At 49.7% G+C, this 14,396-nt stretch overlaps 1 protein-coding gene across 1 annotated transcript in view; it reads right to left on the bottom strand.

Annotated features, from left to right (window-relative positions):
* Positions 1-14,396, bottom strand: part of PPIP5K1 (diphosphoinositol pentakisphosphate kinase 1) — a 96,756-nt gene that overhangs the window by 75,926 nt on the left and 6,434 nt on the right. The window contains exons 4-11 of the mRNA XM_067555390.1: positions 13,649-13,844; positions 13,478-13,568; positions 10,969-11,054; positions 10,274-10,428; positions 7,261-7,362; positions 6,763-6,924; positions 1,227-1,348; positions 608-709 (exon numbers count right to left, since the gene is read on the bottom strand). Of these exons, the coding sequence (XP_067411491.1) occupies positions 608-709; positions 1,227-1,348; positions 6,763-6,924; positions 7,261-7,362; positions 10,274-10,428; positions 10,969-11,054; positions 13,478-13,568; positions 13,649-13,844 (1,016 nt within the window). The remainder of the gene's footprint in view (positions 1-607; positions 710-1,226; positions 1,349-6,762; positions 6,925-7,260; positions 7,363-10,273; positions 10,429-10,968; positions 11,055-13,477; positions 13,569-13,648; positions 13,845-14,396) is intronic.

Below are 14,396 nucleotides of genomic sequence, written 5' to 3' on the forward strand. Positions count from 1 at the left end.
TTTTATCTCAGCTTCTCCTCTTTGTCTCCTCTCTAAGGTGACAATTCGAGTCTTTTCTCTCTCTCTTCATAGGAGAGGTTTGTCAGGCTCCTGTTAATTAGCCCCCATCTCTGCACCCCCCTCTATTTCTGCTGCAAACTTTTTGAGATGGGGTGACCAGAGCGGATCACTGTATTCTTGATGAGGGCATCCCACAGATTTATAGAATGCCACGATGACATTTCTACCATATTATTCCCCATCCCATTCCTTCACTAACCTAACATTTGCTTTTTTTGACTGCAGCTGCACACTGAGCAGGGGTTTCAGTCAGCTGTCCACTAGATGCCCATGTCCCTACCCTGAGTTGATACCATTACTTTTAGAACCTGTGTAAGGCATATGACTGGTTCAAATTATTCCTCCAATGTGCATTAGTTTGCATTTATCAACACTGAATTTCATCCTTCACTCTGCTGCCCATCCCTTAGCGTGGCTAGGTCTCTCTGAAGGGTCTTGCAGTCTTCTGCGTTCTTCACAGACCTAAACACTTGGAGGGGAAGCACAATGCTCAGAATGAGTACTGCAAATCTACTGGGGCCTCCCTTTGGGGCTAACAAATACTCACATGGTGCCTGATGTTGTGGGGACAATGGGAATATCCTCTGCTTCAGTTGGGATGGACCAGGGAATCTGGAACTGGGGAGCCAACTCCCGCATGATTATATTCCTGGAACAGACCAGGACACAAAGCTCACAAGGAATCCCGTTCACTTAGCAGTCTGCATGCAGTGACAAGCACCCCTAGGATCCCCTTCCACTACAGCCTTACTCAAAACCCCATTATGTCACTGATGGTGCTTCCTTTAGTCCTGCACACACTCAGGTCAGCTTTGTCATGTCACTAACCCAGCAGGAGAGCTCCAGAAGGTGGCAGGTGTTGACATCCCTTTGCAGCAGGCCAAACAATCACTTTCCATATCTCCAGTAGCTAGGTTCAGTAGGTTATAAGAAACCTAAAAGGTCAACTCAGGTACAACTGAAGATACCAATATTGGCTGGTAACTCGTGCATCTGAGAGAAATTAGCGATTTCACCCTGGAGTTGGAGTTTCCCCGTGCTGAGCACATACAAGTTTTAAACACAAAGCAATCTAGCACATGGCAAGCAAGGATCGGGGTTATATACTTGGAGGAGCTCCCCCTCTCACACCCCCACCTCTCCCTCATCTTTAGCTCTTTACATACCCAAGAATTTTGGCACAGTCATCATAATACTTCATGGAGTTCTTCACAAAGCTGAAGCCATTCACATCACAGACAAAGGAATGGCCATTAGCCCGCAGGAGGTCAAACCCACAAACTGTCTGCTGCATGAGAAGGAAACAAAAGGGCAAAGGATTTAGACAGAGCTTCCAGAGAGCTCAGGGTTCAAGAAGGTGGGGGAGGGAGCTGCACCAGCCCAGCCATGACAGAGGACTATGTTGCACAGGCCCAGCCAATACACAGTCCAACTTGGCTCCTCAGAGACCTTCCAAACTCCGCTTTCCCTGGCTTCAGCACCCTCCACACCCACCCAGGTTTCTGGGAGGGGAGATGAGAGGGGAGTTACTTACCAGTAATGGGCCCTTTCAGGTGAGCCTGTGTATAGTCAAATCTGTGAGATCAAGGATCTGTACTGTGACCAAGTGAATTAGGACAGAACTGCCACAAGAATCATAATCTCTGAATGCCATGTCAAGTGTGTGTCAGAAGTGATTGCACTCTTGCTCTCAAGCCCCTGAGATCAAACTTCAGCTGAGGGGAAAAGCCGCATACAGAGTTCTGAGAAGCAGCATTACAAAGTCCTATGATGAAGGCAGCACAAAGGCTACTATGCAAGCTGTCTTAGGTCTAAGTTGAGTGCACTGGACATCTCCCAAGTGTACATGAATGTCGGCTAGGCCATAACAAGAGCAATATATAACCCAATTCATTTGGAGAGCCTTTGAGCTGTAACAGACCGACTCCTGGTCTCACCTTCATATACCCCAGAAGTGGGAAACTTGTGGATAGGCTTGGTTCCAGACAGACAGGGTCCCATGTGTTCTGCAATTTCACAGCCATGGCATTTGTGTGGAACTGTGTTCCAGAAGCTTTTCTCCTCAGCCAGGAGGGTTAGAATAAGGAGGTTACTTACCTGTTACTGGAGGTTCTTCGAGATGTGTGGTCCCTGTTTGGATTCCAAACGTGGGTACACATGCGTGCCACGTGCTGGAGTTGGAACAATTTTGTAGTAGTGTCTGTTGACCCACACATGCACCGTCCAAGTGCTCACATCTGAGGCTACAAGAGGCTGTGCAGGTCAATGCTGCTCCAATATCCCGCTTACCAGTAAGCAATGTGTCCATAGCAGAAAGGACGGAGGATGGGTATTGGAATCCAAATAGGGATCACACATCTCAAAGCAAAAACGGTTACTAACCTTTTGTAACTGTTGTCCTTCAAGACATGTTGCTCATGTCCATTCCAAGTCAGAGGTGCACATGCCACGTGCATGGTTGCCAGAGATTTTTCCCTAGTGGTATCTGTAGGGCCGGCTCTAGTGCCCTCTGAAGCTGTGTGCACACGCACCGGTATAAGGGGCACCGCCAGTCCCCTCCCCTTGAGTTCCTTTTTGCCAGCAACTCTGACAGAGGAGTAGGAGGGCAGGTCATGGAATAGACATGAGCAACCCATCTCGAAGAACAAAAGGTTAGTAACTGTTTTTTCTTCTTCAGGTGCTTGCTCATGTCCATTCCATGCTAGGATATCTCACAAGCAGTACCTTTGACAGTGGATTTGGAGTTCATGGTCGTACTGATTGCAACACTGTTCTCCCAAAACTAGCACCGTCTCTGGCCTGTTTGGTTATAGTGTAATGGCCTGCAAAGGTATGGACCGATAACCAAGTTGCAGCTCTGCAGATATTCTGGATCGGCACCTGAGAAAGGAATTCTGCAGAAGAAGATTGAGCTCTTGTGAACTGAGCCGTCACGATGGCTGGAGGCATGACGTTAGCCTACCTGTACCATGCCTTGATGCAGGCAGTTATCCGGGATGGGATCCTTTGGGATGACACCCGTAGACCTTTTATCTTTTCAGTTACTGCTATAAACTTGTGGAAGAGCTTAGTCCTCTAGATAAAGAAAGCTGGTGCTCTTCTAACATAAGGGGGTGGTGCCTCCACTCCGGAGTGGACTTATGGGGTTTTGGAAAGAAAACCAGTAAGAAGACGTCTTGGATGGTATGAAATTGGGAAAATACCTTCGGTAGAAAGGGTGGGTGGGGTCACAGCTGGACCTTGTCCTTGAAGAACACTGCGTAGGACAGCTCCGATGTAAGGGCTCTGATCTCAGAGACCCTTACAACAGATATGATCGCAACCAAGAAGGCGAGCTTCCATGACAGAAGAAGCAGGGAACACAACGCTAATGGCTCAAAGAGTGGACCTGTAAGGCTAGAGAGAACCAGGTTCAAGTCCCATTGTGAAGTGGACTGCCTAATTTGGGGATAGAGCCTTTTCAGCTCCTTGAGAAATCTGACTGTCATCTCATGCGAGAACACTGATCTGCTGCTCACCAGAAGGAGAAAGGCTGAAATGGCCATCAAGAGAACCTTAATAGACAAGAGCATCGGCACCTGAGAAAGGAATTCTGCAGAAGAAGCAGCCCTGTCTGAGGTCAGCAGATAGTCCAATATGGCCTGCAGCAAAAATTGAGACGGGGAAAGATTTCATTCAGACACCCAGCACATGAAGCGTTTCCACTTAGGTAAGTCGCTCTGGTGGAGGGTTTTCTACTGCTTAACAATACCCACCAAACCTGTTCCGAACAAGCTTGCTCTCCAGGGTTTAACCTTACAGAAGCCATGCCATCAGATGTAAGGAGGCAAGGTTCAGGTGAAGCAGCCTGCCATGGTCCTGTTTGATCAGATCCGGGCAGAGCGGAAGCACGAGGGGTTCTGCTATTGATAGGTCCAACAACATACCATACCAATGCTGGCGTGGCTATGTCGGTGCTATGAAGATGACTTTCGCCTTCTTCAGTCTGATTTTTAGGACGACCCTGTGAACCAGAGGAATCAGAAGGCAGGCACACAGGAGATGATGTGACCATGAGATCAGGAAGGCATTGGAGAAGGATCCCAGACTGTGCCTGTTCAATGAGCAGAACTGACAGCACTTCCTGTTCTGCCTGGTGCAGAACAAGTCCACCTAGGGAGACCCCCTCCACCTCTGAAGATGTCCCAGATGAAGTCCAATGGAGAGACCACTTATGATGAGAGGAGAATATCCTGCTGAGGTGATCCGCCTGCACATTTCAAGCTCCCAGGAGGTATGCTGCTTCCAAGTGGACACTGGGTTCCATGCAGAAATCCCACAAGTGCAGAGCCTCCTGGCACAAGACCGAGGACCACACCTGTCCCCGCTTGTTGATGTAAAACATGGAAGTTGTGTTGTGTTGTCTATTAGGACCTGCACTACCATATCCGTGACCCTGGGGAGAAAATACTTGGCAGGCCAAGTGCACTGCCCCGAGTTCTCTGATGTTTATATGCTGAGGAAGCTCTCCTGGGGACCAGAGGCCTTGCATCCTAAAGCTGCTGAGATGGGCTCCCCACCCAAGGTCTGACACATCTGTGACCAGGATCACTGATGGCTGGGGGATGCAAAGGGCACTGCTTTCATTATTGAGCTGGGGTATTTCCATCAGGACAGAGAGGAGAGAACTGGGGGTGGAACTGTGAGTATCAAGTCCAAATGGTGTCCGCTTGGAGAGTGCACAGAGGCCAGCCACTGTTGGAGGAGTCTGAGGCACATCCTTGAGTACTAAAACTCATCAGTGCATGACGCCATATGACCACAGCTTGAGGCAGACTTGTGCTGTTGTTATTGGATGAGCTGTGACCTTGGCGATAAGGTCTGATAGAGTGCAGAACCAGGCTTCCAGTAAGGAAGGCTCTGGCCTGGGTCAAGCCGAGCCTCAATGAACTCTATTCTCTGAACGGGAACCAGCAATGGCTTTTGCTCATTTATCAGCAGGCCCAGCTCTTGGAAGTGAGCCCTGACCAAGCTGACGCTGTGCGGTACCTGAGCCAGCGAATGCCCTTTGATGAGCCAGTCTTTGAGGTGGGGTAGACCTGTACTCTTCGGCATCTGAGGAAGGCTGCCACGACCACCACGCACTTTGTGAAAACTCTCGGGGCCGCTGACAGGCTGAAGGGCAGGGCCATGAATTGTAAGTGGTGATAGCCTACCATGAACCGGAGGAACCTGTATCTAGAGAAAATGGAAATAAGAACGTATGCTTTCTTTGGGTCAAGGGCAATATACCAGTCTCCTGGGTCGGGGGAGGGGATGACAGAAGCTAGCAAGACCATGTAGAACCTTAGCTTCTTAGATATATATTGAAATGGCGCAGGTCCAGAACGGGTCAGAACCCTCCTTTTTGCCTTTGGGATTAGAAAGTATTGGGAGTAGAACCCCTTTCCCCTCAAGTCCAGAGGAACCTCCTCCATGGACCTGTGCTTAGGAGGGATTACATCTCCTGAACAAGGAGTTGCTCATGAGAAGGGTCCCTGAAGAGGGATGGGGAAATGGGGTGGAAGAGAGAGGTGGACAAGAACTGGAGGGTGTACCCAACCGTCACTGTGCTGAGGATCCAACAGTACAAGGTTACAGCAGCCCATGCCTGGCTGAAAGGCGACAGATTCCCCTTTATTTTTGGGCTAACTGAATTTGAAACAATTGTGGCAGAGACTGGTACTCCTCCTCTTCCACCTCCACTATGTCCCCTGGAGTCAATTCCTGGAGCAGGTTCCAGGGCCGGTACCAGAGTTGGGGTCTGATGCCCCTTCTGTCTGATGCCACTGAACTCGAGCAGTGTGAAGGGAGACCTTGAACAGGGGGAAACCCCCAAAGATTCCAAAAAGGCCACTGCATGGCCCATTGGCTAGCTGGCCAACCGCCTGCTGGAGGGCCAGTGCTGTAGCCCGCAGCAGGTAGGCTGGGAGTCCCCGATACCCCCTTGGCACACTGGGTTCCTCCTCTGAGTCTGAGGTGGAATCCTCCCCTTGAGATCATGGTGGAGCGGTGCCTACTTCCCTCTATTGGGCACAGGGGTGTGGGGAGTGCTACGGCGCCAGGAACCAACACCACCCTGAGGATCGAAGCCGTGATGGGAACTGGTAGTGTGCTGGGGAGAGCTGCTGACATCATCTGTGGCTTACCACTAGATGGTGCCCTGGCTCCTGGGGCCAGAAAGGTGCCAGTAGCCTCTGTCTCATTCCTGCCTGCAGGGACCATCTGTACTCCATGTCCTGATGGCTTCATGCAGGATGGGACCACCAGGCCACTGGCAAGCAGCAGATCTTGGACCAGAATTGATGCCCGCTGCGGAGTCAACAGTGCCTAAACTGGTCCTGGGGAAGCGGAGCGGCTTGACACAGGTCTCACTCCCTCTGCTCGCTTGTCCTTTGCTTGTGTCAGCAAGTGGCACAATGCTCTGAGCCCGCACACAGCCACAGTATGCTGAGAACACACAGAAAACTTTTGGGCCTCCAGCCCAGTGTCCCCTCAGCTCACCTGACTAGTTACAGACCTGGCTGTGTCCCATTTGGAAGAAAAGTAGCTGCCAGCCAACTGGGGGTTACTGGGGTGTCAGGGCCATTGGGGGACAGGCTGTGGCAGAAGTGGATGCTTGGCAGCACAAACAGGAGGTTTCAGGGCACAGTCTAGCATTCCCACAGATTGGGAGACACAAACCTTAAAGGCAACACAGACTTTCCTGGCAACTAACTTCTCCATGGCAGTCAGCATGACCGGATAGCGGATTTCTTTCCCCTCGCTGTCCCGTTCAACCTTCCCATCCAGAGCAGGGGACTTCCGGGCTTCAGCATGGGCATAATCCGGCCCAACTGTGTACACCTGGGCAGAGAGAGAGACAGGTATCACCATATTATCTAGCCAGGCTCCAAAGAGTTTACAGCTGAGCAGACAGATGAACTACCTGTCACCCCCAGGACACCTCTGGGCTGCAGACATATGGAGAAATGGGGAGGTTTTGATGCCACACGTTCTCCTCATCAATGCCTGAAGCAGACGAGCACTAAACCCTCACCCTGTCCCAGGCAGTGCTGTCAGTGACTCATATCTGGAAGAAACACTCCAGAGATGTCTTAGCAGGACTACTAAGGCCACAGCTGCCCAATGTCTGCACAAGGAGGCAGCTATACCTCACTTTCACTCCAGCCTTCTCCTCACCTTGACATCAGTGCCATCTGTAGGCATGAACTCCTCGTAAATGTAGGAGCCAGTTTTCCGTACACTGCTTTCAGGGGAGTAAACACTGCTTCGGCTACCGATCTGAAAACAAAAGGATGAAGAGAAGCTCAGAGGAGGTAAAAAGGGATCTGCTCAGTGAGAGCTAAAATTAATGCTCATGCAGGATCCATTGCAGCCGGGGGAGAGAGAAGAGTGAGGCACCCAGGTCAGGCACCCAGATAGCGCTTATTAGCCTATCCGTCTGCTTGATGAGGGATACTTCTCTCTCCCACACGTACACTCAGCCAACCACCCACTTAGCAGCACACAGGGAAAAGTTGTTCCCCTTCAAACTCTCCTCTTTCACGATAAGGTGTTCCACTGTTTGGCCTCTGCCTAACAAAGAGCTAACTGGGAAGTTTAAATAAAATCAATTCAGCCACACAAGAGCTTGGCAGTGTAAGCAACAGCACTTTCTCCCTTGGGAGAAACCTACTCTAAAAGGCTGCAGCAAAGAGGAATGGAATGGGACCTGTGAAACTGGGTATGAATCACAGAAATGCAAGGCTGGAAGGGACCTCACGAGGTCATCTAATCCAGCCCACAGCACTGAGGCGGGAACAAGTAAACCTAGACCATCACTGACAGTAACAGTTTGTTTAACTTGTTCTTAAAAGTCTCCAGTGATGGGGATTCCACAACCTCCTTTGGGAGCCTGTTACACAGGTTCACTATCTGAATAGTCAGAAAGCTTTTCCTAATATCCACGCTAAAGCTCTCTTGCTGCAGATTAAGTCCATTGCTTCTTGTCCTGCCTTCAATGGACAGGGAGAACACTTGGTCACAGTCCTCTGTATAACAGCCTTTAACATACTGGAGATTGAGGTGGGACCTAGTCACAGTCTCCTTTTCTCAAAGCTAAACATGCCCAGTTTTTTTAACCTTTCCTCATAGCCCACGTTTTCTAAACCTGTTTTTTTTTTTTTCTCTCCATCTTTCCTAAAGTGTGGGACCCAGAACTGGACAAAGCACTCAGCTGAGGCCCCACCAGTGCCAAGCAGAGCAGGACAATTACTTCCTGTAACTTACATATGACACTCCTTCCTTTCCTTTGAACCATTAAATCTATCATTTCCTGATCACGTTTATCGAAATTGCCTTCAACCTTCAGAGTCACAACCAATTCCTCCATGTTAGTAAGAATCAAATCTAAAGTGGCAGTCCCCTGGTTACTTCCTCCACCTTCTGAAACAAGATGTTGTCCCCAACACATTAAAAGAACTTAGTGGATAATAGCCACCACATATTGTAATTACGGAGGTGTTAGTAGTAACTCTATAATTTATGCTGAGTCAGAAGTTTTCAGTTTAATGGGAGCTCTAAACCTTTAGTTTGTAAAAATCATATTGATATGATAAAAACCAAACCACAGAATGTAAATTTGACACTATTTGAATTTTCTGATTATTTGAGAAAAACGACTCAATATAGAGAGAACAGGAGCTCAAACAAAAAACAAAAAAATCACCCCTTTTGGCATTTACACAGGAGTGTGTCACTTTTTTGTACCCTTCTTTTGCAAGAAACCTACAGCGCTCTGGCCACACTGCTGCTCTTAATGCACTGATTGCTCAAATACCAGCCATACAATCATAGCGCTTGTCTATAGAACATTTTATAATTTTTTATCCATAATCAAAAATTTGCACGCTGAGCTAACCTACTGAATTTGACAGCAAATCTCTCATGATGTGAATGCTACCAATCACTTCTGAGGGCAGAAAAAGGAGATCAAAAATTCAAATGTCATCTCAACTAACTGCTGTTTAAATTCCCACGCAGTTCATTGCCCATATCATTGACTAAGGTCATAAACCCCCAACTTCAATGGCAGTCAAGGAAATGGTCCACATTTCTGTTTTGTATCTACAGGAGATGAAGTGAAAGCCTTATAGAGCACTGGAGCAAGCTGTTAACAGCATTGTAGGCAACAGGAAGGTGGAAAGGAATGCACAAGTCTTTCCCCTTAATCTATTTCCATGCTGTGAAGATTTTGGGTGGGTGGAGCGTGTTCTGGGGCAACCTTAACTGTCACTAAACAGTCTGTTTGATAATTTAGTATTTGTATTGTGCTAGGCATAGTAAAAACCCAGAGGAAAAGATGGTCCCTGCCCTAAAGAACGCACAAGCTAAATAAAAAACAGAAAGCATGGGAGAAGAAAAAAAAAGGGGAGAAAAAACAAATAAGCAAGCCCATGAGAGTGACAACAAGCATGGAGAGCAAAGAGTACACCAGGGTAAGATGACATATTCATAGAGGGGTTGGTAATGTGCAGGGCAGAAAACCATGAGATGTGCCACCAAAGGCTTAGCACCACACTCAAGTGAGCAGAGCTCCAGAGTGGATCCAACACGTGTCCCCACCAACACTCAGCTGTTGGTGTGGACACTCTTCCTTGTGATAGGCTAACTTTGAAGGAAATCATGCTAGGGTAGACTACTGGAGTTAATTCTGTAGTGTAGACACACCATAAACATTTAAATAGCAGGAAGTTTGGATGCTAAGGCTTCTGAATGAAAACTGCCTTAGCTGGTACTATCCATGACTTCTAGTGGTCATGTTGATGGGATGGGCACTTGAGCAACCATCACCTGAAGTCTACTAGGCTCTTCTGGAGCTGTTCTATTACTGTGCATGGTGTGCCTGAGCACACAAGCCAGGTACTGCTGCTGGAACCTTCTCTTCAGCAATTCCTGACTTGCTGGGATTTAGCTACATGTTCTTAACATGGCATTCACAAACATAACAAAATCTCGGTTATCTTGAAACCGGATTTCCCCAACAACCCCTCCAAGAGGTCCCCACATGCCTCTCCCAGACCCATGAACTCATCCCTCCGGTGGTGTATCTCTGGCCTCAGGGTACGTGGGAGTCCTGTCTCACTGCTGACAGGCCAGCTGTGAAGTGTCTGCCCCACAGCCAATGGCCAGTGGCAACTGGAGTTCCCCTCACCTTCCGGAAAAGCCTCTGGCTGCCCCCACCTGCCGAGGTTGGGTAGTAAATATAAACGTTGTGATCCTCCGCACTGACTGGCTTCTCTACAAACGGCTTGGGGAACACGGCTCCATTCACCTCTACTTGGTCCTCTCCCTCTACTAGATTGCACTCTGTAGACAAAGCACAGCAGGAGCTGGTCAGGAATGGGGAAAGCCTGCTTCAGGAGACCCAGCTCACCACTCCCCACCGCCCCACCTCCAGCATTGGGTCCTTCAGTCCTGGCCTGTCAGTGTTGGCATTTGGACCTTCTACTCCACACCCAGGTTAGCAGCATGGGCTGTGAGTCAGGCCTGTTCAGGCTTGCCACCAGTGTCCAATCTTTACGGAAAGTCCCCTTGAGAACCATCCTTGGAAGGGCTCTCCTGGTGGAGTCAGCTCTGATCACAGCCATGCTGCCCGGGCATCTAGGGGCTGCTGCCGCGTGTACGTGAGAATAATAGCAGGCTGGCCCTCTGAGGCCTCAGCACCAAAGGCAGAGCGGGGAGCCAGGCATGCCAGCCTGGTATGTAAATGGATGTTGGGAAGCAGCAGCATCCCTGTGTACCTGAGCTATAGTCCCAGATTTATCTGAGGCCGAGTCAATTAAAGCAGAGTGCTCTATGGAGATGAACTTGCCATCTGCCCTCCCACTGCCCTCTGGGTGCACTTACCATCAGGCTTGTCAGGATCTCGATTGAGCACGGCATAGCGGGGCAAGTCTATGCCCTCCTCCTGCAGGATCCGGTACACTTCTCGCCTGCAAGGGACACAGCAAGAAGTCAGCTGCAACCAACGCAGTAGGTGGAAAGGTCACAGCTGGTGACCTCAATACAAAACATGAAGCAATTTATCACTAAATAGGGATTAAAGCAACGAAGAGTGAACGCAACAAGGTCTAGGTTTGAGGTTCAGCAGGGATGGGACTAGAACCCAGGTCTGCAGGATGGCTAGAGTCTCCATGTTGCCACCTGACAGGCATGCTAGGACCACAGGCATCACCACACAGACCCTATGAAGATAAACATCCTAGGAAGTACCACCTCGAAAGCCCAGATTGACAGCTTTCCTCGTGGCCCCTAATTGGTCCAGCTGCCCCATTTAACCCCAGGAGGAATTCCAGGAAGTGCCCGTGCAACAAGGTGGGATCCTTTGCCAGCTTTAGTGATGGACTTGCCTCTTGGCTCGCTCTTGGACTCCTGACCCTACTCTGACCCCTGGTTCCTGACAGCCACTATTCTAACCACTAGGCATGCCACACTGCCTAACCATTATACCTGACTGCCCAAGCCACATTTATAACACTAAGGGAAGCAAAGCACCTGCTCACATCTGCCCAGAGACACCTGCCCCCTCTCCTCCAATTGGGATGCCTCTGAGCAGCAAAGCACTGGCCACCCTGCACGAGGATGCCTATGTCACGGATCCACAGGACTTATGCTAGGGTTCCCAATCTCTCAGAGAAACTCCTTCAGTGTGCCAGGTTCCTTAGGGGTCTCACTCTTCCTCCAGGGTAAGCCACACAGCTTCACTGCCTCCTTAGACTAGACCTTTGCGCCTTCATCACTCCTGCTTTGCAATGTGAGTTCCGTTCAGTGAGTCCAACTGAGACAGACTCCTAGGGAGACTTGTACACGCGTCAGGAATTAATATGCCTCATCAAGCATTTGCAGTGACACTCAAACAGCGTTGTGAAAACAGTCAGGTTTATTAATCAGTTGGAGCACAGCATGGGAAGGCCTTAGGTTAGCATAGAAGAATGGTCAGCCCAGAGCTCAGCCAAGCTGCAGTAAACCCCTCTGTCTATCTGTTTCTCCAGCCAACCTCCTTGATCAGATTCCAGGTGAGCCCTGACTCCTTCCAGCAGCCAACTCTTATCCCCCACCTCACACCTCTCTGGTCCTTTGATTTCGAGCAGGGGATTGTTGTTCAGCTTCCCTAAGGAGAAGTGGGGAAGTCCATATCTCTCTGGGTCATTGGTTTCTATGTGTCAATGTCCTGGCAACTAGATTTGCCACTGTCTTCTCAGATGCTCCACTGATATGGAGACCAAACCCAGACAGTTAGGCAATTACCCACACCTACGTCTCTCAGCCTGCCTAGAGAGCAAACAGTCCTTTTCCACCCCACTGGGTAACAACATAGCATATAGGGGAAACTGAGGCACAAACAAGATTCAAAAATATTTCCACTTCGTCACAGCCTAATGGTAGCTGGGTACCCATCATACTCACCTGCACCCACCCACCAAGGACACCTAAGGATAACAGAGCACCACCAATAGCCCTCTCCAGGACTGGACAGGAATGACCAAGCATGGCAGACCACCACACCACAAGAAACCTCTACCCTGGTCAGAGACACTTAGCAGCAGCAGAGTCCTCGCACCCACAGGTCCCAAATGGGAACCATTGGTGTAAAAACCATAGCTTATCTTCTTTGTGCCAGTCAGAGCTTGGGGGCACGCCAGCCACACAACTCAAAGGCAGTGTTTGGGGCATGCAGATTTGGAGGGGGGGTTGGGTGTGACACTCTAGCCCTAAACATCCAAGGCCAAAGATTTCAAACCTTGCTGCCTAAATCTGACTCCTAAATCCACATTTAAATACACAGCCTGAACTTGTTAGGAGCTGGGCACCAACAAATCAGCTGGTATTCCTGGGAGCTGCAAGTGTTCAGACACCCAGGACAGCTGACACTTTCCTAGGAGCCTACCCTTTTGGCACTCAGCTTCAAAATGTTGGCTGTTTTCCCCTCCCCAGAATCTCACCTGCCCTTGCTGCTGCCACTCCCTGCTTCCCCATCCCAGGATCTAACCACTCCTCATTAATCACTCCAAATCTCTCATTCTGTGAGCTCACTCCCTTGTCTTAACATCACCCTGCCCTTCCCCACAGACTGTACTAACAAGGAAAGGTCAAAATACACTTGCTTCCACACAGGGTCCACTCTTTCTCCTTACGTGATCCCACCTGAAAGTAATGAGGCGATCATGACCTGGAAACCTACTAAATAGAGGCAACCAAGGCCCCCTCCATTTCTACCCACCAGCGCATGGAAGGTGAAGAAGCAGACTGAGTGAGCACAGTACAGCACACTGTCGGAGACCAGGAGTCAGGGGTCAGACAGGCAGTTCACACACAGGGGAAGGAAGGAGGATTCTTCAGGCCACTGAACCCCTACCTGTCCTGGATGTAATACTGCATATCAAGGTCATTAATCAGAAATGGATTGCACAGCTTGGCATAAGCAACTGCCTTATCCAGAGGGAATCCTGAAAAACAGCAAAAGGTGCTATTAACGCAAGCTCTTCACTACCAGGCCCATGGAGTAAGGGCTAGCCCAGACCTTTACCTTTCGAGTGGAAGGAGATGAGGCAGTCACAAGGAGGCCAGTTCTCCACTGGCTCATTCAGAATGACATCTTCTCCCATGATCACCACTGTGATGTACTCAAACTTGCACAGACGTTCCAGGATTTGGGTCATGGGCTTTGACTTGGACTTTTTGGTCATGGCACAGATTCCGACCACAATCTGCCGTTCCGGAGGCTGAGGGGAGAAGCAGGCAGCTTCATACAGGGCAACTTGCTCAATGAACTCAAATTGCAAATGGTATATAGAGGCAGCACTTGTGAATAGACAAGGGGGCATTCCCCAACCCACATGCATGCTTCATTCTCTCTTTAGATCCCACCTGAGAGACAGGACTCAGCAAGCAGAAACCATTAAAAGCATCTTAAAATACCTGGTTCTCTAGCACATAGTTTCTCAACCTGTGGTACGTGTACCCCCGGGGTTACGTGAGACACAGGCAGGGGGTACCTGGGGAAAAACAGAGTGAAGGGGAGGCAAGGGGCAGCTTCCAGCATCTGGGGAAGCCGGGCAACAGCAGCCCACTTCCCACCCACTCCCAGCTCCCAAAGGGGAGGCATGTGGCAGCCACTGGCTTTTGGGGAAGGCGCGCAGCAGCCGCCCGCTTCCTGCCTGGTCACAGCTCCCAGTTGAGAGGCAGGCAGCAACTGCTACCTTCTGGGGGAGGCAGGCAGCAGACCGCTGCTTCTCACCAGGTCCCAGCTCCCAGGTAGGAGCCCGGTGGCAGAC

The sequence above is a fragment of the Emydura macquarii genome, unplaced genomic scaffold (genome assembly GCF_026122565.2).
Source record: "Emydura macquarii macquarii isolate MOO-44397 ecotype Brisbane River unplaced genomic scaffold, CSIRO-AGI_Emac_v2 contig_1644, whole genome shotgun sequence".
Lineage (NCBI taxonomy): Eukaryota > Metazoa > Chordata > Testudines > Chelidae > Emydura > Emydura macquarii.